The 25328-nt window shown below is 50.6% G+C and overlaps 1 protein-coding gene and 2 pseudogenes across 2 annotated transcripts; 2 read left to right on the forward strand and 1 right to left on the reverse strand.

Annotated features, from left to right (window-relative positions):
• Positions 1-4662: 4662 nt before the first annotated feature.
• LOC120692693 (major facilitator superfamily domain-containing protein 12-like) lies at positions 4663-10474 on the forward strand. Of its 2 annotated transcripts, XM_039976071.1 has the most exons (13): positions 4663-4997; positions 6112-6310; positions 6946-7015; positions 7176-7372; positions 7462-7537; positions 7627-7701; positions 7784-7863; positions 7970-8096; positions 8279-8338; positions 8932-8982; positions 9062-9220; positions 9601-9727; positions 9813-10474. In XM_039976071.1, the coding sequence occupies exons 2-13, from the start codon at positions 6141-6143 to the stop codon at positions 9980-9982; spliced, it is 1362 nt and encodes a 453-aa protein (XP_039832005.1). In that variant the 5' UTR covers positions 4663-4997; positions 6112-6140; the 3' UTR covers positions 9983-10474. The 2 variants fall into 2 exon arrangements, with proteins under 2 accessions (XP_039832005.1, XP_039832011.1); XM_039976077.1 differs by lacking the exon at positions 9601-9727 and having other exon boundaries at positions 4676-4997.
• A 4374-nt stretch (positions 10475-14848) lies between these two features.
• Positions 14849-17148, forward strand: LOC120696207 (annotated as a pseudogene).
• Positions 17149-20436: 3288 nt separating this feature from the next.
• On the reverse strand, positions 20437-25222 carry LOC120695564 (annotated as a pseudogene).
• Positions 25223-25328: the final 106 nt, after the last annotated feature.

A 25328-nucleotide genomic window follows, 5' to 3' on the forward strand; every position in this document is an offset into this window, starting at 1 on the left:
AGCATCCAAACAATCATGCTTAAATAAGACTGCACATTGCCTTGCTATGCAGGCAAAAGCTATGTCTATGTACAGTGGCGGATGCAGGATTGGAGGCAAGGGAGGACTGAAACAATAGAGATGTTGATTTGTGTAAAGATTTAATGGTGATTTGGAGATTTTGCTACAATATTTTACGTGTAATTAGGGGAGCTTGGGGGCTTGAGCCCCCCTAGCCCCCTCCTGTATCCGCCCCTGTCTATGTACAATCATAGTTTACCTTCTTTTTTCTTGTAACTCTTTGAATCACCAGTTTGCTTGTGATACCATCACAACACTTCAAGATGTAACATGGGGTCCTGTTGACCTCATTGATGTAATACGTTTCTAATTTAATATATATAAAAGGAAGTTCATATAAAAAATAATCATGCTTGATTTTTTTTTTCTCTGACATGCATTGCCATGTGCCATTCTTCTATCGCGACAGTAAATACTCCCTCCATCCCAATTTATTTGCACCTTTGCAATTCAAATAAAATTCCAAAATGAAGTGTCAAGATAGCGAAGATGGCGGTCCTAGACTTCTCTCGTGCTGCTAGCTGCAATCGCTGCTGGGCGTTGGCATAAAAAATAGAGTAAATTCCCTATATGCCATTGAAAAATTGAGATGATCCTTATGTGCCTTTAGAAATTAGCTCATCCCTTTTATGCCATCGTTTATAATTTTTCATCCCCTCTATGCCATTGCTGTTAAGTCTTCTTAACAGATCCGTTAAAGGGTATGGCGAAAAGACCAGAATACCCCTCCGTTCCGTCTCCAGTTGATTCTTTTTTTTTTCTCGAGCGGCCCACCCCCTCCCCATCCCGACGCCGCTAGAGCCCCCTGCCGCCGAACCCTAGGCTCTGCCGCCGATCTGAACGAGCGGCGCGCCTCCCTCCCTCGCGCGGGCCTCCCTCCCTCGCGCGGGCCCCGCGTGCCCCAGCCCGGTGGGGACGGAGCCAGTGTTGGGGGCAGCTCCTCTCCGTCTCCTCCGCCCATGGCGCCGCCGGAACCTTCGTCCACGCGCTGCTCCGCCTTGGCGCCACCTCCGGGTCCGAGCTCGAGGTCGCCGCTGCCTCTCCGCCTCGCCACGGCCGGCCTCGAGTGTTCCCCGCCACGGGACGTCGCGCCGCGCGGCGGCCTCGCGTGCACGCCGTCGCGGCCGCTCCGCCTCGCCGCGGAACGGCGAGGGGCACAGCAAGGGGCCGTGGCGAGGGGGCAGGGGAGGGAAAGGACGGTGCGGCTCCGCAGGTCGCCGGAGTAGGGAACAGGGGAGGGGCCGCGCACCTCACCGAAGCAGGGGCCGCCTGCTCACCGCCGCCGCCGCCCGGCAAGCGCGCCGGCCACCGCTCGCCATCCCGAGCTCGACGCCGCTGAGCCCAGATCCAGCGGCGCTCGCGGAGGAGGGAGCAGGGGGCAGGCGCCGCGGCGGGAGGATGCGTCGGCCCTGCTCGCCGCCGGTCCTCCCCGCCGCTCGGATCCGCTCGATAGGAGGCCGCGAGGAGGTGGTGGAGGGAGCAGGGGAGCACGGTGACCTCCCGCACGAGGGAGGGTGGGCCGCTCGGGAAAAAAGAAGTAACTGGAGAGGGAATGAAGGGGTATTCTGGTCTTTTCGCCATACCCTTTAACGGATCTGTTAGAGAGACTTAACAGCAATGGCATGGAGGGGGTGGAAAATTATAAACGATGGCATAGAAGGGATGAGCTAATTTCCAATGATACATAAAGAATCAGTTCAATTTTCCAATGGCATAAGGGAATTTACTATAAAAAATACTCCAGCCGGCCGCGCAAGAGTAGTGCTAGAACATTCTATAATAGTCTCCCTCTTCCACAAAAAAAACTTTATTTATTGGACATTGCTCATTCGTGGCTCTTGGCAGAGCCACGTGTTGTGCTGTTGTCTTGTTTTCTGAAATTTCTGACCACACTTTCTGATATTGCCGGTTATGTCTGCTTCACTTTTTAGGGGTAAAAATGTAATTTCACATCTACATTAATTTTCACATTTGAATGCTATACATGCGATTATTTTGGGACGGAGGGAGTAAAGGAATCCTGCAGCATTATCTTTCTCTGCAAGAGCTGCAAGTGGCGTACGTCTACTATATACTTGTTGTTATCTCCTTATCTGACAAACAATCGACTTCAGCAGGATGTACGGGAGATCCGTAGTCCGGGAAAAGAAAAAGGTGAGATGGATGCATGGGGAGCCATTTATCTGGACCGCACAACAATTCTAAGGCCATGTCTGTAAACCTCGTAAATATAAAAAAATCGTCACATTGAATGTTTCGACACATGCATAAAGTATTAAATAAAGTCTATTTACAAAACTTTTTCATAGATGGGCTGTAAATTGCGAGACGAATCTAATGAGCCTACTTAATACATGATTTGAAACAGTAATGCTACAGTAACCATCCGCTAATTATTGATTAATCATGGATTAATTAGCATCATTAGATCCGTCTCGCGATTTACAACCCATCTGTGCAAAAAGTTTTATAAATAGACTTAATTTAGTACTTCAAATTAGTAAGATTTCAACGAAAAAAATTTACACTGAAACTAAACAGAGCTTAAAACAATTCCCAGCTTGGTTATCCGTTCCCAAGCAACGGGCATGGATCGACCCACCACCCACGGTCGCCCGGTCGCCGCCGGCTGGCATCCTCGGCCGGAACCACGTAGCCGGCGCCGGCTCCTCCGCCCCCCGCTGTCCAATCGCCTCCACCGCACGCCCGGGTCTGGCGGCGGATGACGTGACGTGACGTGAGTCGGCCGCACGGCACCACCACCAAGGCCGTGTTTAGTTAAAAAATCAAAATTCCAAAAAAAAATTTCGGCACCTGCATTGAGATTTAAATCTAGACGAAATAAAAAATGCATTGCGACTGCTGTCTGTAAATGGCGAGACGAATCTAATGAACATAATTAGACTGTAATTAGATGCTAAATTGCTACAGTAATGCTACAGTAAACAACCTCTAATGACGGATTAATTAGACTCATTAGATTCGTCTCGCGATTTACAGACAAGTTCTGAAATTATTTTTGTGATTAGTCTATGTTTAGTACTTCAAATGTAGAAAGATGCCTTTTCAAAAACTTTACAACGCGCAACTAAACACCGGGCAAGGCAATCTGTCCCTTTCCCCAGTGTTGTCCTGGCATCATCGTCCCGGCCTCCTCGTCGGGCCCCACCTCGGCGACCCCCGGGCTCCTGCATAGTACTTGTTTCCCTGTCCGTACGCCCTCGTCGCCTTCCATCGTCGTCGGCCTCGGCTCCAAATACGGAAATAGACGTCCGGAGACGGTTGCTCCGGCCGGGTTCCAGTTTCGGAGGTTCTGCGGGGCTGCGAGACGCGCCACGCGCGGGCGGCGACCCCGACCCTCTCGCCGTCCGCCGCCCGAGACGGTTGGTGCGGGGCTCCTCGTCCCGGGAGATTCTGAATCCGGAATCCCTCGCCGGCGCTGCTGGTGAGGCCGTTGCAGACACTATGAAGGCATCAACAGTTTCTCTTTTTTTTTTACCCATGAAGACTATCTACGTAATGGTTACACGGACGGAACGTTCACGCCGTCCGGCGATCGTCTCCAGGAGGAGAGAATGCGGTAGCATCATCTTCTCGGGAACCGTGCACTGTTCCGTCTGCCTCTGACTTTTCTCCGGATAGCATTTCGGCTCCAGCGACGGGCAGTGAGAACCGTTTCCGTGGACCACGGCGCTCGAGTACTTTACTGCTTCCAATCTTAGTCAAAGCTACACTTATATAAGAGCAAGGATAATAGTTGCGCCTGCACGTTGGCATCTCGCGCTCTAGCTCACTAGATCTGACAAGCTGGTAGTGACAGGCCTCATAATTATTTAATGTACTGCACGGTTCGGCAGTGATGGTAGCAAATGGCAACCCCAAACACGTATACACTTGCGGTTTCATGACATCAGCTGACAGAATTTTCTCATTTCTTTCTCCTCCACTTCAGCTTCTGGGCTGACCAGGCAAGCCAAACACCCACCAATAATATTTGCTCTAAGTAGAGTACTTTACTTCGTTGCCGTTGCACCTTGCACGCCACTTGCCCTCCGTCCCAGCCGTTCGCTCACCTCATCACCTGCGCGCCGTTCGGTTTTTACAGGACGGGCCGGCAGCCCGGCACGCCGCGCACTGATCGCTGACCGCCGGTCCGGGGGCATGCGTCTCGCAGGACGCTGGCCAGCGCCCGCCGCCACCGTCGGCATCCCAGTTTCCGCTGTCCACCGTACCCGTGCAGCGGCAAAGCCCCACCACCACCCCCGGCGGGCGGGTGGCGGCCGTGACGTGACGCGAAAAGTCGGCAATAATATCCCATATCTTTTCGTTGTCTCCTAGCAGGGTTAACAATTTCGGCGAAATTTCGCCGAAATTTCGGAAAATTTTCCGTTTCCGCTAGTTACCGGGATTCGAAATTTCGGTATTTTTCGGAAAATTTCGTTTTCAAATTCAAAATTCAACAAATTTCGACCGAAATTCGCCGAAATTTACCGAAATTTCGGAACGAAATTTCGTTTCCGGTAAACACCGGGATTTGACCGGAAAACGAAATGGTTAACCCTGTCTCCTAGTCGGTACCCGGGCCCACCACCCGAGCGGCGCGGACTCCGCGACCTCCGCTGTCCGATCCCCGCTCGTCCCGGTGGCCGGTGGTGCGCCCGGCGCGCTGCGCGCCCCGATATGCAATACAACACTCCTCTTCCTCCTCCGCGATTGCGTCCCCGCTTCCGCTTCTCCCCTCCTGTCTCCTCCCACCCTCCGCCTTCCTGCCGTCCACGCGACGTTCCTCGGGCCCGTCGCCTTCCCCGGCCCACCCACCCACCCCGACCTCTCTGACCCGAGTACTAGAGTTGCGGTGGGGTTCGTTCCACTCGGAAAGTGCCGAGCCCCAGACTCCTGGGAGCAGGCGAGAGCGGAGACCATCGCTGCTCCTGCAGGTGAGCTCCATGGCCTCCCTGCTTGCTTGGTTTCCGCGGTTTCTTGGGGGACGGCAGTGGTTGGGTTAGTTTCACCGCTGCCTCTGGTTGATCGCCATGGAATTTGAGGTCGGGGTTGTCTTCCCGGAACATGGGCGGACCGGACGGATTCGTGCGTCTGGGTGTGATCTTCTGCGGTAGGGGTACAAGATATCTCGGGGGATATTTCTGATTAGGGTGGGTGTGCAATTTTCTTTTCTGCGGGCGGTTCTTGTGGACTAGGACTATTAATGAGTCGATCATTTTCGGAAGCATTTAATGCAGTCTCGTTGATGCTCCCCTCGCTTTGGATTCAGTTCTTGCGGACCTGGGCCTGGGCCTGCTAAAAGAACGATCTTTGGGGGCACTTCTAGTGCGGTGCAATTGCTGTTTGAATGTTTGTTGCGATTTGCGGGAGTTCAGGCACGCTGGATGTGTGGCCTGAATTCGGATTGCCGGATTGGGTGGGAAAGGTGAGACCGAAGGTGGTCTCATTCTCATAAAGTTGAAGGTTTAGTTGGATGGTGGAGATAGTGGAAACGCGATCCTAGTAGTCGATGTGGCCCTTACTCCCTCTCTCTCTTAAAAAAAAACTGATGTGCTCCTAAGGGCTGGTCATAGAAACATGGTTTTTCATTTGGGTGATCAGCTTGATAGTTGAGACTGATTGGCCTGGTGCAAAGCTTCTACTTCTCACAATTGCAATCAGTAAGGCCGTCCACATCTAGTGTTTATTGCAGGACAATATAACAGTACAGTACCTGTCAGGATCAGTCATGCAATTGAAACTTGGATCTTGTTCTGTAAATGTAGCCATCGTATTAAAGTTCACAACTTATAATCAATGTATCAGTGTGTTGTCACTTGGTTAATCCAAATATATTCCTGATGAACTAGACTTGGTTTTTAAGCTGATTTTTTTCCCCTGCAAAAACTCATGAGTAGCATGCAAACAGTTTCTGTGTTTATGATGTTTATGGAACTTCTAGGTAGCAGCTTTGCAGTGTTATTCTGTTTTGTCCAAAGTTGCAAGGGAGACTTTGTGCTAGTTAACTAAGTGATAACTGAATATAACATGATTGCCATTGTGGTGCAGGTGATGCTTTTGTAGCCTTGCTAATAGTAATGGTTAATATGAGGGACAACGAATCGCCATATGAAGCACAAATGGAAGAGCCCTTAGGGAGGGTGTCTATACTTTCTTACGGTTCTGGGCATATGCTTAACGACATCACTTCCTCGTGTTGGTTTACTTATTTGTTGGTGTTTTTGACTGATGTGGGACTTAGTCCAGGGTATGTGCTTTCTGGATTACATCTCTTTTTCTCATATTCCAATCAATGAGTATGTTCTGTCCTGTAGTATGTTGCTGAATCATGTTAAACTGGAGGTATTTTTGAACTCATTTTAGCTTTAGTCTTAACTCTTTGTCCACTCTACTTGAAGAGGTATTTTACGCTGCTATGAATTAGGAAGTAAGTTCATGTTTGATTTCAAGTTGTCTTAGACCGTTAGACGTGATGCAGTATCTTACTGCAATAGTCTAAAATGTCCTTTTTTTAAAAAAAATTATGATCTACAACTTTAAATGTAAGCATGCACAACTGTTCATCAAATTCTTCTGTCCCTTTTCGTTACTAGTGCTAGTAATGTTCAAAATTTGGCAATAAGACTTACCATGTCTAAATACTAATGAGGCTATAACAGAAACGTTAGTTCCTAGGGAATGTGAATTACCTTTTTTTTTAAAAAACAAAGCCAACTAATTTTTTGATCGATGCCATGCCGTAGAGTCTGCCTAAAATATTGGATTGTTGGATCCAACCATATTTGTTTACCCAGGTTATGAGAAATATTGAGATGCTGAAAGCTTGGAATTAAAAGCTTCAGGATAACTTCAGACACTTTACTTTATAATTCACCTTTGCAGCGATGCTGCTGCTGTCATGCTTTCTGGACAGTTGGCGGATGGATTCACAACAATCTTTGCTGGGGAATTGGTATGACCCAAGAAACAACATGATCCATGTATTATAATTTCAATACAGTAACATTTTAATTGATTCTCTTCTCTTTTTAGTCTCCACGAGCTAATTTTTTTTTAACATTTGCTGTGTATGATTCTGGGGAAGATATATAAACAAACTGCTTCTGTTCCAGATAGATCGTTTCGGGCATTTCAAACTGTGGCATGCAGGAGGATCTATTTTAGTGGCAATTTCCTTCTCATCTGTTTTCGGTAGCTGTGTTCCTTGCAAACTTATGGAGACTAGTTCATCTACTTTGGAGACTGTTGGATACAGCACATTTGCCGCTATCTTTAATGTTGGTTGGGCAGTTGCTCAAGTTGCTCACATGTAATTGCTCCTTTATTTCACCACTTTCCCCATGCTTATGTCTATGGTTTCAGCAGTTCATTTATGGATGTCTTTTACATATTTTTAAGGTCAATGGTGAACTGCATGACATCAAACCCATCTAGCCGGGTTTCACTTGTAAGCTGTCGTAATGCCTTCACAATGGTTAGAATACTCTACTCCAGTGTTTTTTCTGTTATGTCCAAATGACAAAATATTGCATCTGATGTTCTCAGTTTCCATGCTTTTGCTAGGTTGCAAATCTTAGCCTGTATGGAATTGCTTTGTTAATATTTACTCTATTGCGGTCAGTGAGCGTACTAGTTCAGGTACTCTCTTGTATTAAGTAATATGTTCACTGTATGCCTGACATTCTTGATATTCATTATAATTTTTCAATACTTGGGACAGTATCGGTGGATTGCTTATGTGTCCATTTCCCTTGGATCTTGTTTTGTTGTCATCTTCTTAGTTGGAACGAAGGAGCCAGGGTAAGATGGATACCTATGCACTTAATATTCTTTAGAAAGAGTTATTGACTTTCACTAGGTTTTTCTTCTCCTATATTATTTGTTGAATAAAGTATTTTATCTTTAGGTCAATTCAGCACTCTACGGATAAGAACCTTTCCAGAATTTCATGGGCCTACTGGTTCAAGAGAGTATTATACTACCAAGTTGCTCTAGTCTATACTCTGACTAGATTAGTGACCAATGTTTCACAGGTATCTAGTAATCTTTTGATCTGTGATATAGGACTGAAATTACCTTTTATTTGAGAATTTCTAAAGGCATCTATACTTTTCATTCTATTTAGGCGGTGCATTTTATTTCTTGAATATACGACTTATGCTTGGAACTTCAACGATACGACCAGTCAGTGATAATGTTCTATTTGTCTTAACAGGCATTTCTTGCTTTCTATGTGATAAATGATTTAGAAATGCCTCAATCCTCGAAAGCATTGGTAAGGTCCAACCCCACACTTTTTTATTCTATCCTGTGGAAAGCGTACTCATCTAATACACATGCTATTGTAGAAATTTTAAACAACTGAACAAACAAGAGAGATATTGTACTCGATAGAACTTATTATCAATGATGTAAGAGATGAAAATTTTTGAAGACCTGAAAGCTGCCGAATTTCAGTCTGTTCTCTGAAATTAATCTGAACTCCAGTACATTTGGTGATCAGTCCATATAATCTGATGGTTCGCAGTCAAAATAATCTCATTACTGAAATAGATGTTAAATAGTAGTAATTGTATTCTTCTTCCACAGCTAAGACACCATCACCAATTTCGTAACACATACTCCATATGTTATATCAGTTAACCATGATGTTGCGTTGGCAGCCATGGATTTCCAACTAGGGCCGTGGCCTAGTCTTGACCCAGTTACGTTTTGGACTCCCTTCTGTTTTTTATGTAGTCCAGCCCAATCAGGGCAGCAATACCATTGTGTGGCCTTGGTCGCTGGACCAGCCCAACTCCGCCCCTGTGCGTTGACTTGTAATATGTGCGTCCCCTGGGTTAATTATTTCACATTTTTGTTTTTCAGATTCCTGCTATTATCTACATCTGCAGTTTGATAGTATCTGTAATATTACAGGTCAGATTATTTGTAATGACTATTTTCTCTAATTTAGTACTTCGTCTTTCAACTCAATGGAGTTTTGAAACGTTTATAGGAGACTAGGTGGTCAAGTTGGCGTCTCAAGCTTTACTTTTCAGCTGGAGCAGTGCTTTGGATATTGTCAGGTCTTGGGATTGTTCTTCTACCAAGCAGATTGCACAACGTCATGTATGCCATTTCAACCATAATAGGAGCTGCCAATGCACTTATGACAGTAAGTACAATGTAACATTGATTAATACATGTACTGCAAAGATATGATACAAACTTTAGTAAATAAGATGTACAATTAAAGGGAAAAAACCTTTAAGAAGGGATGTCACCAATTAATCATGCCATGGTGGTGTGCTGTCATTCTGGCCCATGTAGCTAGCTGTTGGCTGGGTCATGGATCTGGACATATGGTATCCTGGCTTGTATTTCAATCCTGACCTTCAGTACTATTTGGTTTAGTAATTGTCCTTTTTGATCAGTTATGTTAAGAGGGAGTGGAGATAAACAATTTAACCATGTGTATATGCTATCCTGCATATTTTCAGCAGATTTTTTTCCACGCGTATTACTTCCATGATTCTTATCTTTCCTTGATACAAGGTGACAAGTATTAGCATGGAAGGTGTTTTAGTAGGAGAAGATATAAATGGTTGTGCTTTTGTGTATGGCTCATTAAGTTTTGTTGTATCATGTGGAATAGCCCTGTATATACTGGAGTCCTATCAAGGTAATAGTGTAACTGTCTTAGTACTGGCAAATCAACATAAGCATTTAGTAATATTTCAGTTAAATTTTTGTGATTTTGCATGCAGGAAGTACCCAGATAAGATCAAATTCAGCAACGGCATTTGGCTATTCAATTACAAGATTTGGTTTGGGCTTTGTTCCAGCTGCCTGTTCGCTGCTTTCAGCAATAGTAGCTTATACCATGGACCTCCCTGATGCTCGGCGAAGACCTTTGGTGGAGCCACTTCTAGCATGATTTTGCTGGTGTCACTGCTACAGTTGAATGTCAACATTTGGTCATCAGTAATAGACACATGGTCACGCAATGGAATGACTGGAGCCTGAAGTTACTAACGACATTATAGGGCGGAGTAAGTGGATGCTTGGTCAATTCATTCCAGCTTCGTATATAGTCTGAATAAATTATGATGGAGAGAATGTACTCAGCGACGTGTTGAGTACGAATTAAAAGTAGCATAGGAATAGGAATACTTCTATTGATCACAATGATCTGTACAAATCATTCCACAATCCATTGTAAATGCAACTTATCTTCATTGTTCAGAAAGTGCATGGCGTGTATGGCAATTCTTCTGAAAACAAATAAACTGCCACATAGGCATATATAGCGCTTTCCAAGGGAAAAATGTTCACTCTAGTTTTTGTTTTATAGGACTGTAATTTCATTGTACATATGACACCATGATTCAAAACAAACATTTCATAATTATATTGATGGATGAAATCACCTGCGGTCATGTAAATTACTTCTGATATTCAGGAGTTATGCTAACAGTTCATCATTGATGCATACATGGTATGGAAGCTAACTGGCCTATTTCTGGTGGGGGTGATGAACATGAAATTCATCCAGGAACATACCCTGATGTCCACTTGCCATCTGTCACCTTCCAAACCTACTACATTCACACGTATGGCTTATACAACTGTAAGAAAGTTTCAAACTTTCATCTCTAATTGTACACTGATTCCTACACCAGTTCAACTGTAAATAACTCCTGTCCAAGTGCTGAATAATAGCAGCTGCAGTTTATTTTTAAGGATTTCTTTCTCAAGGGTATGTGGAGTCCGGTACCTGTTGCAACTTGCAACGCTTCCAATACACGTTTAACGTTTTGCTTCCAAAAAATGTGCTATTGTTGCGTCGTGGGGTGCCAGATTATTTCAGCTGCATTGCAAAAGCACATTTAGTACAGTTCTTATATGCAATTTCATTCAGCATAGGACAAATTTAGGGCAGTAAGTGCAGAACAAAAAGAGACAAGTTGTATTATGGGGGTTGAATTGAACTTTATAACCATGAGGATATTAGAGGCCGGACAAGCCTTGTGATGCCTTCTGATTCTGAATACATGGTGCTGTGAATTTGCAAGGTAAATCAACTGAATGTTTATTTCTATCCATTCCTAATCTGCTCATCTTCCAGGCCAGCAGCCCAATCGAAAGGAGTACTAGGTCCCAGGCTCCCAGCAGCTTCTTTCTCCTCCAGAAGCAACACCTTCCCTCGCCGTCCTTCAGCTCCATGACATGATGTCTCCATCCATGCCATGCGTGTCCCACCCTAGGCATCACATAACGTAGGTTGTCTGCGCCGTGAGCGCTGCGCTGCGTTGCGTACAGCGGTAGGTCTGAGGTCTCAATCCTCGGCGAGGGTTCTGGCAGGATGGTGCGCGTTCCGGCTCGCTCGATGCCGTCGCGGCCGCGAGAGGTTCGGCGCCCGCGAGTTCTGTGGCGGTGCTGCTCGCGCTCATACAGACGGGTCGGACGGCCACGCGCACGGGAAGTGCAGGCGTTCCCATGGCGGCGACGAGCGCGCAGTCATGGCGACGACCCGAGCAGGAGCCAGCGCAAATGCCGCCGGAGCAGAGCACGACGTCCCCAGCGAGCTTGCCTTCCAGCGCCCGCGGCTCCCTGGACGAAGCTCCGCGCAGCGCATCGTCCATCCTGGCCGCACGTGGCCGATCCAACGACCGGGATAGGCCAAGGGGTGGACGGTATTTTATTTACCGTCCACCCTGGATGGTAGATGGAATACCGTCCACCTCAAGAGGCGGACGTCGCCGCCGGGATCGTCGAAGAGAACCACGCCGTGCTGACCTCCATCACCGCTGCCACACTGTGCGCTCGGCGGCGTGCGAGCTATCGACGTACGGCGGCGTGCCGGCTTGGACGGACATCCCGCTGCCGGACGGGCGCACGCGGCAGAATCCGCCCGTGTTCCGGGCATGCACAGGGCACGGCGGCCATGAGGCTGGGTGGCGGCGCGGCCCTGGACCATGAGCGCTCGCCCCCAAGGGCTCCCCTCCCGCTTCGGCGGACCACGAACGCCTTGGCGCCGCCTCCGTCGCCCCGCGCTCTCCGTGCTCCGGTACCTCGACTGCCGCTCGGCCGCCGCGCACGGGTCACCAAGACGACTTCAACTTGGAGGCTCATACAGACGGGTCGGACGGCCGCGCGCACGGGTAGTGCAGGCGTTCCCATGGCGGCGACGAGCGCGCAGTTATGGCGACGAACCGAGCAGGAGCCAGCGCAAATGCCGCCGGAGCAGAGCACGATGTCCCCAGCGAGCTTGCCTTCCCTTCCAAATCCCGCGGCTCCCTGGACGGAGCTCCGCGCAGCGCATCGTCCATCCTGGCCGCACGTGGCCGATCCAACGACCAGTAGGCCAAGGGGTGGACGGTATTTCATTTACCGTCCGGGGTAGATGGAACACCGTCCACCCCGAGAGGCGGACGTCGCCGCCGGGATCGTCGAAAAGAACCACCTCCATCGCCGCTGCCACACTGTGAGCGTCCACGGCGATTCCGAGCGCGAGTTCCTGGAGCCGCCAAACCGCGCTCGGCGGCGTGCGAGCTATCGACGGACGGCGGCTTGCCGGCTTGGACGGAGATCCCGCTGCCGGGCGGGCGCGTGCGGCAGAAGCCGCTCGTGTTCCGGGCGTGCACAGGGCACGGCGGCCATGAGGCTGGGTGGCGGCGGGGCCCTGGATTATCAGAGCACGCGTCGACGGCTTCTCTTGACGGCCCAGCTCGTCCCCGATGGCTCCCCATTCGGTGGACCACGAACGTCGAACGCCTTGGCGCCGCCTCCGTCGCCCCGCGCTCTCCGTGCTCCGGTACCTCGACTGCCGCCGCGCGCGGGTCACCAAGACGACTTCAACTTGGAGGTGGCCTTTCGCGCGCAGCTCAGGAAGGCTGGCTGATGAATTGCTAGGCCCATTTTGAATTATACCTTTGTTCATCCATTTTGACAGTCATTTTGCCTACCATCAGTCCATCAGTAATTCTGATCTTCAGGAGACAGATGCAAGCAACTGGTTTCAGAATTCACTAGATAGGAAGAAGCCTAACTGACCACCGTTTTTTCACATGTGTGGTCTGACTTTTTTTTGTTGTGATCTTTGCTTCTTAGATGCCCAAACAAGGAGCATGAACAGTAAGAAAGATGACAATGAAAGTTGGTGTCGAACTCTCCAATAATGATTAGAAAATTCAACCCTTTACACTGTGGAGAGGGGGGCTATTTATACCCCTAGCCCTCGGCCAAGGTTTCCTAAATTGTCCCCTCCCAACTCATTTACAGTTCACTCCTAACCGGTTCCTGGGTAAAATTACAAGGTGAGAGGTTCACAAATCCGACATTCTCACGTATTCGGGAGGTGTACAAATCCGACCTTCTCACATATTCACGTTTTACTCACATGTCTACAACCGACGAAGGTTACAACAACCTTCGGGTACCTCCGGGAGTTTGAGCCATGAAGGTTCCATGACCGAGCAATCAGCCGTCATCTTCGCTCCCGGTGGTGATCTCCTTTCCCGAAGGTCTTGGCCTTCGAGTTTATGCTTCCGGGTAGCTGTTTGTCACCTTCGTCTCCCGAAGGTGGTCACCGAAGGTCTTGCTCTTAGACCTTTTGCTTCTGAGCGGTGGCTTGTTTCCTTCGCCTACCGAAGGTGGTCACCGAAGGTCTTGGTCTTTAAGCCTGTGCTTCTGAGTGACCCTTCGTCACCCTCGGGTGCGCTTATCCTCTTCTCGTTGAAGCCCTGCAAAAGAGTTAGGGAGCATTTCCGAGGGTAGGAGCTTGACCCGGAGGTCCAATCCCCAACATTTTTCTAGTGTAACTGGGTCTGATTGAACCATGAGGATATTAGAGGGAATTCTATTTGAGGCCAGACAAGCCTTGCCTTGTGATGCCCTCTCATTCTGAATACACGGTACTGTGAATTTTGCAAGGTGTCAACTGAATGTTTATTTCTATCTCATTCCAAATCTGATACTTCAGAGTTCATATTCGCTATATACGTGTCATCTTTTTCTGGATTTAGTGGCTTGGCGAAATTGAAACCCTTACGCTTCCCTTAACTATGTGTAGATTCCTATCTTGTGTACCAAAGTAAGATAGCTCCAGACCCTGATTTGTTCTACGGCCCAGAATGCCCACTAATGCTTGCTTCAGAGTTCAGAGTGCAGGATCGCACTGGTTATGACCTGCACGCTTCAGTGTTTACATATTTTCGTCGCGTTGGACCTCCAGAAAAACTGGCATCTGCAAGCAAGTCCTGGAAGTTTATGCAGTATAAGATGAGCATAGGCTGGAACTTTTCTCTTTTTTTCTTTCTAAACAAATAGTATAGGATGATTAGCCTGGTAATTGAAAAAAGGCCCATATTGGTACACCATCAGTAATTCCATCAACAACTTGCTGAAGTTTAAAATAGAAAAAGTAGAGCCTAGAGGCACTTGGACTTGGTCACTAGTGTGATAGTCCTAGAATTATCTCATATTGGTTGCATCACGTCCATTTTTCCACTATCAAGCAAAGTTTTGCCATGTTGTTGTACTACAAAGAAAAAATAACATTGTTATCGCTGACAAATGGTACTTACGCCCCCACATACCATCCACATGTTTTGTGGGTATCCTTGTAATTTGATAGCGAGCAAAAATTTCTTTTCGAAGTGTCAATCCACCATGTGCTGTGTGCCTGTGTAGCAGCAGGTTTCCAGTGTGGCAGATGAACTGGGCTCGATCAGCCTCTATATAAAGCCCACACAGGGCACGCATTCCTTCACCACCGAGCTCGATCACACATCCACCGGCAATGGCGTCCATCACCACAAAGCTCTTGCACCACCTAGCACTGTTCCTCTTCCTTGTTCAGCTCACCGGCCCAGTTCTCGCCTCAAAGATCAAGAGCCATGCTGCGCTCAAACCACCGAGCACCTACATCGTCCATGCCAACCACCTCGCCAAGCCGCCCCACTTCGCCGCCCTCGAGGACTGGTACCATGCCATAGTGGCAGCTGACTCACCTCGCCCCACCAACACCAGCCGCATCTTGTACACCTACGACACCGTGATGCAAGGCTTCGCCGTCCAGCTCACTGTCGACGAGGCCCGGCGCATGTCAGGCGCCCCCGGCGTCACCGGCGTGTACGAGGAGGACGAGCTGTTCTACCTTCAGACCACGAGGTCGCCGGGGTTCGTAGGCCTAGACCCAAAGAACGGCGCCTGGAACGAGACGAACTTCGGCGACGGCGTCATCATCGGCTTCATCGACGCCGGCATATGGCCCGAGAGCAAGAGCTTCGATGACAGCAGGCTCGGCCCCGTCCGGGCGAGCTGGAAGGGCAAGTGCGTCGACGCCGACGATTTCAACGCCAGCCTGTGTAACAACAAGCTGGTTGGTGCCAAGGCCTTCAGCGCTGGCAAGGCGAGGAGCAAGAGCGGCGGCGGCGGCGTCCCCTCCCCGAGGGACAAGGACGGCCACGGCACGCACGTGTCGTCGACGGCCGCCGGCGCGGAGGTCCCGGACGCCGGCCTCCACATGTTCTCGCGAGGGACCGCGTTGGGCATGGCACCCAAGGCGAGGATCGCCATGTACAAGGCGTGCGACGCCGACGGCTGCTCTGGGCGGACATCGTCGCGGCGGTCGACGCCGCGGTGAAGGACGGCGTGGACATCATTTCTATGTCCCTCGGAGGCCAGCCGCGCTCCTTCCACAGCGACGCCATCGCGATCGCCACCTTTGGCGCTGAGCGCAACGGCATCTTCGTCGTCCTCGCGGGCGGCAACGCCGGACCGGGAGCATCTACGGTGACCAACACGGCGCCGTGGATGGCCACCGTCGGCGCCGCCACCGTGGACCGGCTGTTCCCGGCGAATCTCACGCTTGGGAATGGCGCCGTGCTCGCGGGCCAGTCCCTTTACACCATGCAGGCGAAGGGAACCGCCATGATCCCTCTAGTGTCCAGCCGATGCCGATCCCCTGGTGACTGGACGCCCGACACGGTCATGGGGAAAATCGTGGTTTGCATGGACGGAGCAACCGACGCGCACGGCATTCTCCTGCAGAATGCTGGTGGAGCAGGGATAGTTGGTGTGGATCCTCGCGAGTGGTCTCGAGATGGCACCACGGCCTATCCCTTCACACTTCCGGGTGTCGTGCTCAGCTACACCGCCGGCGAGAAGCTCAGGGCGTACATGGCCTCGGAGCCCAACCCGGTGGGGTCCTTCAGCTTTGGCTGCGAGACGGTCATCAGCAAGAACAGGGCGCCGGTGGTCGCCGGCTTCTCGTCGCGGGGCCCCAACCAGGTCGTCCCCGAGCTCCTCAAGCCCGACGTCGTCGCGCCGGGAGTGAGCATTCTGGCGGCCTGGTCGGGCGACGCTTCTGTGTCGGGAGACGCTGTCGACGGGAGGAGAACCGACTACAACATCATCTCGGGGACGTCATGGCGTGCCCGCACGTCGCCGGCATCGCGGCGCTGATCAAGAAGAAGTACCCCGGCTGGACGCCGGCGATGATACGGTCGGCGCTGATGACGACCGCCTGGACTATCGACAACCGCGGCCGGCGCATCCGCGACAACGGGGCCACCGACGACGACGGCGTCAGGGTCGCGACGCCGCTCGTGGCCGGGGCCGGGTACGACCAACCGGACCTCGCGCTGGACCCGGGCCTCGTCTACGACGCCGGCGAGCGCGACTACGTCGACTTCCTGTGCACCCTCAACTACACAGCGGAGCAGCTGCGCCTGTTCGTGCCGGACTTCGGCAGGTGCACGACGACGCTCGCCGGCGGCCCCGCCGGCCTCAACTACCCGTCCTTCGTCGTGATCTTCGACAACCGCACCGCCACCCGCACGCTGAAGCGGACGCTGACCAAGGTGTCCGAGGAGGCCGAGACGTATAATGTCATCGTCAAGGCGCCGAAGCACGTGAAGGTGACCGTCACGCCGACGACCCTGGTGTTCAAGGAGCCCAACGAGAGGAAGAGCTACACGGTGGAGTTCAGAAATGAAGCCCGTGGAAACCGGAAGACAGTGGGATTTCGGACACATCAGCTGGGAGAACGAGAACCATCGTGTCAGGAGCCCAGTGGCCTGCCATTGGCAGAACTGATGACTTCCAGTACAAACTTGCAGACTTGCAGTAGAATAAGGAGTGCAGATGTGTTGATGAGTTGGTCGATCATGAAAAATTCAGTATCTTGTATTTCCAAAAAAAAAAATCAGTGTCTTCTGTTGTGACTCTGATGTTAACTTCCTCGCCCTCGCCCATGATATGTGATGTTTGTTCCCTTTTGTTGGCTATACAGTGGGCGCGCTTCGAATACGCAGATGCTTACACTTGTGAACGTTTTATTCGTTTGAGTAAAATGGGGGAAACCTTTTCTCTAAAAATAATTGCATTTGCAAGCTGCTAAGCATTTTTATCTTCTTCAGATAAGAATTCCATGTCCTTCAGGCCGAGCGATAAGGTGAGGAACAGAGAGTTCTTCGGAATCAAAATCCTCCAGGATGAGGCCTGCCAACTGCCATTGAAGAGAAGATAAAGGCCATGTTTGGGGGAGCTGCAGCTTCTCCAAAAGCTCTACTAGTAAAAGCTCCATTTGCTTTTCTAAGAAGCTGCTTTTCAGAGAAGCTAACCATGTTTGTTTGGGGGAGCTTCTGAAAATGCGCTTATCGGCACGAGAGGGAGCTCGGGCGGCATGGCCGTCAGGGCCTCAGGGGAGGGGAGCTCCAGCCGGCCACGAGCCTCGGCCGCGCCGCCTAGGGGAGCTCACCCCGTCAGGCCCAAACCCCAGCCGCGCCGCCCAGGGGAGGGAGGCCGCGGTGGCCGCGGCGACGGCGATAGGCGAGGGAGGACGCAGCGGCCGCGGCGGGCGAGGGAGGATGCGGCGGCCGCGGCTTGGAGCGAGGGAGGATGCGGCGGCCGCAGCTTGGGGAGAGGGAGCGCCGCCCCTGGGAGCTCGCCCTCGCACCGGCCGCGCGCCCATGGGAGCTCGTCCTCCTCCGCGCCCCTCTCGTCGACCTCCTTCACACCCCTCCGCGCCGGCGGGCGGGCTCATCCTCCTCCGTCGCACCAACGGTCGGAGCTCGAGTGGAGGCGGGCGGAGCTCGGGTCGAGGGTGGATCCGTCGGGCGGAGCTCGGTGGAGGCGGCCGGAGCTCGAGCGAACGCAGCCACCAGCGGTTGGAGTGGGGGAGAGACGAGGGAGAGAGTGGAAGGGAAGGAGAGGCGAGGAGACGAGGAAGGGGGCGGAACCGCAAAAGCTCGGGAAGCTCCTCCGTTGTTGCTTCTCGCTTCTAGTGTAAAATGAGCTTTTCCAGCTTTAGGATTGTGAGAGAAGCAATGCCGTTTGGGGGAGCTTCTCGCTTCTGGAGCTTCCCGCAGTCGCAGAAGCTGGGAAACGCTCCCCCATACAGGGCCAAAGAAAGCCAAGCCTTGGCGACGAGGGCAGGCCCTTCCTTAGTCGTGGTGTTCCACAGCCGCACCGCTGTGATCGTCACGCTGACGATCCTCAAGTTCAAGAAGCACTTGCAGCCACAGTGGAGTTCAGAAATGAAGCCAGAGGCAGGACTTCGGATACATCGGCTGGGAGAATGAAAGGCAAAGTCAGGATCTTCCGGTGGAAGAACTGATTACTTCCTTTAGAAATGCACTAGGGCAGTGTTTGGTTAGGAATTGATGGATTTTTTTTTCAATTTTGACCACTAATTAGAAGTATTAAATAAAGTATAATTACAAAACCACCTCCACAACCCCCTGTAAATCGCGAGACGAATCTAATAAGGCTTTTGACCGCACGATTAGAGATTGGTACTGTAGTATCACTGTAGCAAATCATTACTTAATTATCATCATTAGATTGGTCTCGAAAAGTTACATCCATCTCTGAAATTTTTTTACAAATAGACTTCATTTAGTATTCCATACGGACATTCGTCTTTTTGTGTAATTTTAATTTGACGTCTAACCAAACACGGCCTAGAATAAGATCATGTTTGAACTGATGTTGTGTCATGACTTGATTGGACGGGGGGAATCATTTATTCATATGATGTGCTTGTCAGAGCTATCAATCAATGTTATCAATTATTTCTTTCGTAAAACATGTCAGAAATAGGATGTTGTTAAATTTTCTTTTATTCTTATTTTTTAGATTAAAGATAAAAAACTGGTCTCCGCAATCAAGGTTTTGATCGCGTACAACCAACAAGAGTCTACCCTACAGCATATAAGCTGCACACTACATAAATTGACACGATACAAGAGGTTTAGATCACCCCAATAAGACAACAACAATGGCCCTGTTTGGTTTCTTGTACTAGAGAGTACTAGGAAACTTTGACCGCTAATTACAGTGTTAAATAAAGTCAGTTTACAAAACCAACTTCAGAACCCCTGCACTACGAACTCTGAAGAATCCAATGAGGCCTTTGACCGCGTGATTAGAGGATGGTTACTGTAGCAGTACTGCAACCAATTATAGATTAATTACCATCATTAGATTTCATCGCGAAAAGTTATACCCATCCCTGAAAAAGTTTTGCAAATAGACTTCATTTAGCACTCCATGCATGCAAGATTTCTTTCTCGGATTGTGTACGCTAGGAACATCTAGTGTGAACCAAACAAGGCCAATATCTAAATAGATTCTAGTTATCAATTCTCTTGAAGATATTCCACCCAGCTTTGCTCAAAACGCCCATAGCTGTGATCTCCAACCTCTGGCAGCCTCTTAACAGTCGGAGTTTCTCTTCCTCTTTAGAAAGGAGCGCCCAGCACCGTGTGTCCAGTGCGTCCCTATGAAGATCACCTGCAGTCGGAGTTTATTCTTATAAGCAGTTTGCTAGAGGGGATTATTCAAGAGAGAAGACAAGGGATATCGATGGAGAAGGGTATCAACTGTTTAAGAGATGGCAGAGGAGAGAAGGCAGGAAAAGGAAGTCAAGGAAAAGGAAGTCAATGAGTCATATTGCTAGCGCAGATATTTGGGTTTACATATGGGGTAATCCTGTTTTTTCTTCAGTCAAGGCTTAAAAAAACTGTCATTGGGCATACTACACTGGCTCTGGAATTCATCTTGCAAGTTAAACCACATGTGTTCTTTTCGAATTCATCTTGCCAGTTAAATCACAAGCGTAGCAAGTTCACCTACAGCAACATAAGAAGTAAAGCAAGGAAGGACACCATCACAGCTGCGTCTTGGATGCGGGAGGATTAAAGCGTCTGTTCATGTTTTTTTTCATGGCACTAACGAACGATACAGTAACGAGGTTTTGAACTTTGCATTTCATTTCATATAAAAAGTAAACTATGTCTAATAACTACTAGTAACGAGCACGTCCAAGCTTCATTTTGTTCAGCGCCTGAGGGCCTGAACTCGCCTGCCATCAGGGATTAATCAGGTCCAGCGGAACTCAACAGGGCTCCTCACTTGATGCACATCGTTCTCCCACACGATGTGCCCGAACTCCGTCGACCCGATCGCGCTTCTCTTGCTCCTGAACACGACCTTGTAGCTCTTCTTCTCCTTCTGCTTCTCGAACTGCAGCGTCCGTGGAGTGACCGTCACCGCCACGTGGTCCGGCGCCACGACCCTCACGGTGTAGGTCTCGGGACCCTCCGACACCTTCGTTACAGTGCGCTTCAGCACGCGGACGCCGGTGCCGTCGCTGAGGTCCACGACGAACGACGGGTAGTTGAGCCCGGCTGCGCCGCCGGGGAGCGCCCTCGTGCAGCCGGCGAAGCCGGGCACGAACATCCTGACCTGCGCGGCGGTGTAGTTCAACGCGCAGAGGAAGTCGGCGTAGTCCTGCTCCACGGCGTCGTAGACCAGGCCCGGGTCGAGCGCCAGCTGCGGCCGGACGTGCCCGGCGCCGGCCGCCATCGGCGTCGCGACGCCGCTGCTGGTGCGGCTGTTGTCCGCGATGCCCCGGCCGTGGCTGTCGAGCGTCGCCGCGGTCGTCATGAGCGCCGACCGGATGGCGGCCGGCGTCCAGTCGCTGTGCTTGTGCTTGAGCAGCGCCGCGACGCCCGCGACGTGCGGGCACGCCATGGAGGTGCCCGAGACGATGTTGAAGCTCGATCGCCTCGCGTCGCTCCTGCTCTGCGTCAGGGGCGACTCGTCGGGCCAGGCGGCGAGGATGTTGGCGCCCGGCGCGATCACGTCCGGCTTGAGGATCTCGCGGACGATGTGGTTGGGCCCTCGCGACGAGAAGGACGTCACCACCGGCGCGCGATTCTCGCCGGTGGCCGTGCGGCCGGTGAAGCAGAAAGATGCCACCGGGTCAGGCACCGAGCCGATGTACGCCGAGAGCCTGTCGGTTTCACGGGCGCTGACGGTGACAGCCGGAAGGGTGAAGGGCTGGACCATGAGCCCGTCCATACGCCGATCAGGGGGGAGATGGAGACCGGCCCGCTGCCACCGGCCTTCTTCACCGCGACGCCGTACGACGGGTAGACGCCGAAATCGCGAGCGCACATGACGATCTTGCCCCTGATCCTGTCGGACCCAAGGTCGAAGAGCAGTTGCTGGGCAGTAGGCGGATCATTTCTGTTCGCTTGGTCCTGTGGGCGTAGAGGGACTGCCCGGTGAGGACCTCGCCGTTCCCGAGCGTGATGCTCACCGGCAACACCCGGTCCACGGTGGCGGCACCGACCATCGCGATCCACGGCGCCACGTTGCTCAGCGTGGACTCCCGCGGGCCGAAGTTGCCGGCGGAGCAGGCGACGAAGATGCCCGCCCGCACGGCGCCGAACAAGGCGATGGACATGGGTGTAACACCTCAGGTATTAACCATTCATAATTAAGACTAAGCCCAACCATTAGTTTGAAAAAACCTAAACAATAAAACTCACCGATCAAATTTCTTGGCTCAGTTTAGTCGGACCGGTCTGACCGGTCGGGGCGACCGATCTGACCGGTTGAACATGTTTTGTGGGTTTTGAGCCCACATCATTTAAACCACTCTTCTCTCTCAACAACTCACCCATCCTCACCACGCTCAGGCCACTCTTTCCCCGAGCTCTCTCCCTCTCATTCCCTACCCAAGCCCTAAGCTCCTCAATCCTCCCTCTCCCTTGATTTCGAGGCCATGGGAGCTTCGGATTTGTATAGGTGATCATCTCCTCCACGTGCTCCTTCCTGAGGTGTTGTGGATTCCAAGTTCTTCGTGGGGAAGAAGCCATTCAAGGTAATCAAGCTTGGGTGGATTGATCTCCTTTTCTAGGTGGTTCTAATTGATTTCTTTTGGTCAAACGTGTCCACTTACATCTCTGAACTAAAGCTTAGAAGAAATTTAGATTTGGTGGGCTAGATAACTCATTCAAGGTAATTCACCTAGGGTTGGGTGAATCCACCTTTTTGTAAGGTTTTAGTCGATTTTCTTGGGTCACGATCATCTATATGCATATCTGAATTAGGGCCTAGAAGGGATTTGAAAGTTGTGGACTAGTTTAGCCACGACTTAGATTCTAGTTTATGGTCTGAGTAGCACCGGTCTGACCGGTCGGAGGGACCGGTCTGGCCGGTGGCGGAATTGATTTAATTGGGACAGGTCTGACCGGTCAAGTGGACCGGTCTGACCGGTGTGGCCCTGGCTGAGAGGAGGTGATGAGTGGGTGTTGGTGCAAATAGTTGGAATTTAATTTGGGTATTGGTTATTTATAATTTTTATAAATCATGCATGCATTATCATATCATATGTATATGCACAGGTGTAGCAACCGCCGCGGAGGAGGTGATATACGAGGTGATTGCGGAGCCACCGGAGCCGCTAGAGCAGGGCCAGCCGGAGGAGAGGCGTGAGAACCAGGCCCAAGGCCCAACTCACTCCAGTTCTAAGCAGCAGCCAGAAGGCAAGCCCCGGTGCACAATCTATTAATTTAAATTATGACACCTATATATGTATCTATTACTTGTGCATTAAGTTGTAGGAGTTATTTGGAACCTTAGTTGCATGATCCCTAGGTTTTCCTAGGCCTTATACTAGTATGAATAGGTCGTTAGTACTGCTATGCTTAATAGGGCTCGCTAGAAGTCGAGTGATAATTCTGTCACTCACGAGATATAGGATGCCTTTATATTACAATATATGAATCATTCTATTCAAGATGGAAGGTATGGGATGAGAGACCGGATGGGGGAAGGTGTAGCCCTATCTGTGTTGATTAAGGATCGTTCCGTTGTCGGCTGTACTGATCGGGGATTGAACTGTACTAGCTGCATGCCGGGAGTAGGAGGTAGTCGAAATCGGTAAGCCGATTACTGCTTTGCTTCGAAAGTACAGAACTTCTACCCACCCCTCAGGGCGAGTCGAGTGGTCACGGAGAATTGGGATGCATATGTTTACTTTTGGTGGTCTTTCGTAGGGCTCGGCTGACTATATGCAGCTGTGGCGGTTCTGTAGTTCGAGACAGAGAGGAGAAATGTTGGTGCGTGGGGTCCGACGGGGCTTTTGCGTGCCGTGTTAGTTAGGTCCACATTGCAAGGTTAAATCGGATCGATTCGTCGTGTCTCGCGGTTATGAGAGCCTTGATCTCTTGGTCACATCGTAGAAAAAATAGAATAAGAATGAGATGAGATGCGCCGTGTCTCGCGGTTATGAGAGCCTTGATCTCTTGGTCACATCGTAGAAAAAAATGGAATAAGAATGAGATGAGATGCAATGAGGGCTGATATTATTTAATTAATGGTTTGCTCATCTTGATTGTTGTAGTTTTGCAAATCCTAGGTGGTTAGTAAGTCTATTAATATAAATGGAAGTTAAAACCTGAAAAATAAGGACTCACCTCTAGTGTCTTTTTTTTTAAAAAAAATCAACCTCCAGCCAAAATGTCTTGTATGTCTAGATATGTGGGCTAAGTTATACCCACTGGTCGGGTAAGTCTTGCTGAGTATTAGTTGCTTAGGGTTTGTTGCCACATATTTTTGTTTCAGGGCTCCCGGACATTGACTTCTGTCACTGCTATGTCAAATTTATCCGCCATAATGCAGTGGGGTGGGAAGTGGTGAAGCGAGACCCCTAAATTAGGGATTTGGCGAGTTGCACGCGTGTGGGCGATGTGTGCAGCTTCTCTGTCTGTTCAGACCAGTCTGACCGGTCGGTGGGACCTGTCTGACCGGTGTCTACGTAGAATTCCCATGCAGCCCGGTCTGACCGGTTGGATGAACCGGTCTGACCGGTTGAGAAGAGGCAGAACACTAGCGTAGTTGTAGGTTCTTTTCTATTTGAACTTGGCTACTCTATTGTATAGTTTGTAAACTATTTAGTTTATGTAGATTATGTAAACTATTAGTGTATTTGAACTCGGTTTGTAAAACTCTTTGTTAATATCGTATGTCACTCTTGTATATTTTCAAATATTTGTTGTGCTTGTACCATCTGCACCCGCCTTCGCCCGGGACTATCGGTGTTGTTTCGATCGGGCCGTGGGTTGAGAAAGGATCGCCAAATTAAATCATTAAGTTAATACGCCCGATGTGTTCAAATGACGGTTATTACGTTTAATTTAGAGTTTTAATTTGGCGGTTCGGTCACAATAGGATCTTTGTAGAAGTCGGGGTCGTCCAGGCCCCCGACGGACAGGGACAGGATGTCGACGCCGTCCTTCATCGCGGCGTCGATCGCCGCAACGATGCCCGCGGTGGTGCAGTCGTGCAGGACGCACACCTTGTACATGGCGACCCTCGCCCTTGGAGCCACGCCCCTCGCGGTCCCGCGCGCGAACCCGAAGAGGCTGGCGCCGGGGACCTCCGAGCCGGCGGACGTGGACGCGACATGCATGCCGTGCCCGGCCATGTCCCTCGGCGACAGGAAGTCGCCTGCCGCCAGGCTCGTGCCGGCGGTGAAGAACCTGGCGCCGACTAGCTTGTTGTTGCACATGCTGGCGTTGAACCGATCGCCGTCGACGCAGCGGCCCTTCCAGCTCGGCCAGACGGGGCCGAGCCCGGTGTCGTCGAAGCTGGCGCTTTCCGGCCAGATGCCGCTGTCGACGAAGCCGATGATGATGCCGTCGCCGAAGTCCGTGTCCAGCCAGATCCCGAAGTCCTTGTCGAGGCCGAGGAAGCCCGTGGACCTCGTGGTGTGCAGATGCAGCACACTGTCTTCGTGCATGCCGGCCACGCCCGGGGTGTTCGACAGGCGCAGGGCCTCGTCATCGGTGAGCTCGGCCGCGAAGCCGTGCATCGCGGCGTCGTACACGTATGTTGATTGTAATCTCGTGCATGCTTGGACCATGATGTAAATAAGTTAGTTGCATTGGCATGTTTACGTTTCATCATTGCATGTCTGT

This window comes from Panicum virgatum, chromosome 2K (assembly GCF_016808335.1).
Source record: "Panicum virgatum strain AP13 chromosome 2K, P.virgatum_v5, whole genome shotgun sequence".
NCBI classification, from domain to species: Eukaryota; Viridiplantae; Streptophyta; class Magnoliopsida; order Poales; family Poaceae; genus Panicum; species Panicum virgatum.

Coding starts and splice junctions, on each gene's coding strand:
- LOC120692693 (XM_039976071.1), top strand. CDS start 6,141: ATGGTTAATATGAGGGACAACGAATCGCCATATGAAGCACAAATGGAA. Junction 7,702..7,783: donor CAGTGAGCGTACTAGTTCAG/GTACTCTCTTGT, acceptor TACTTGGGACAG/TATCGGTGGATTGCTTATGT. Junction 8,339..8,931: donor CTCAATCCTCGAAAGCATTG/GTAAGGTCCAAC, acceptor TTTGTTTTTCAG/ATTCCTGCTATTATCTACAT.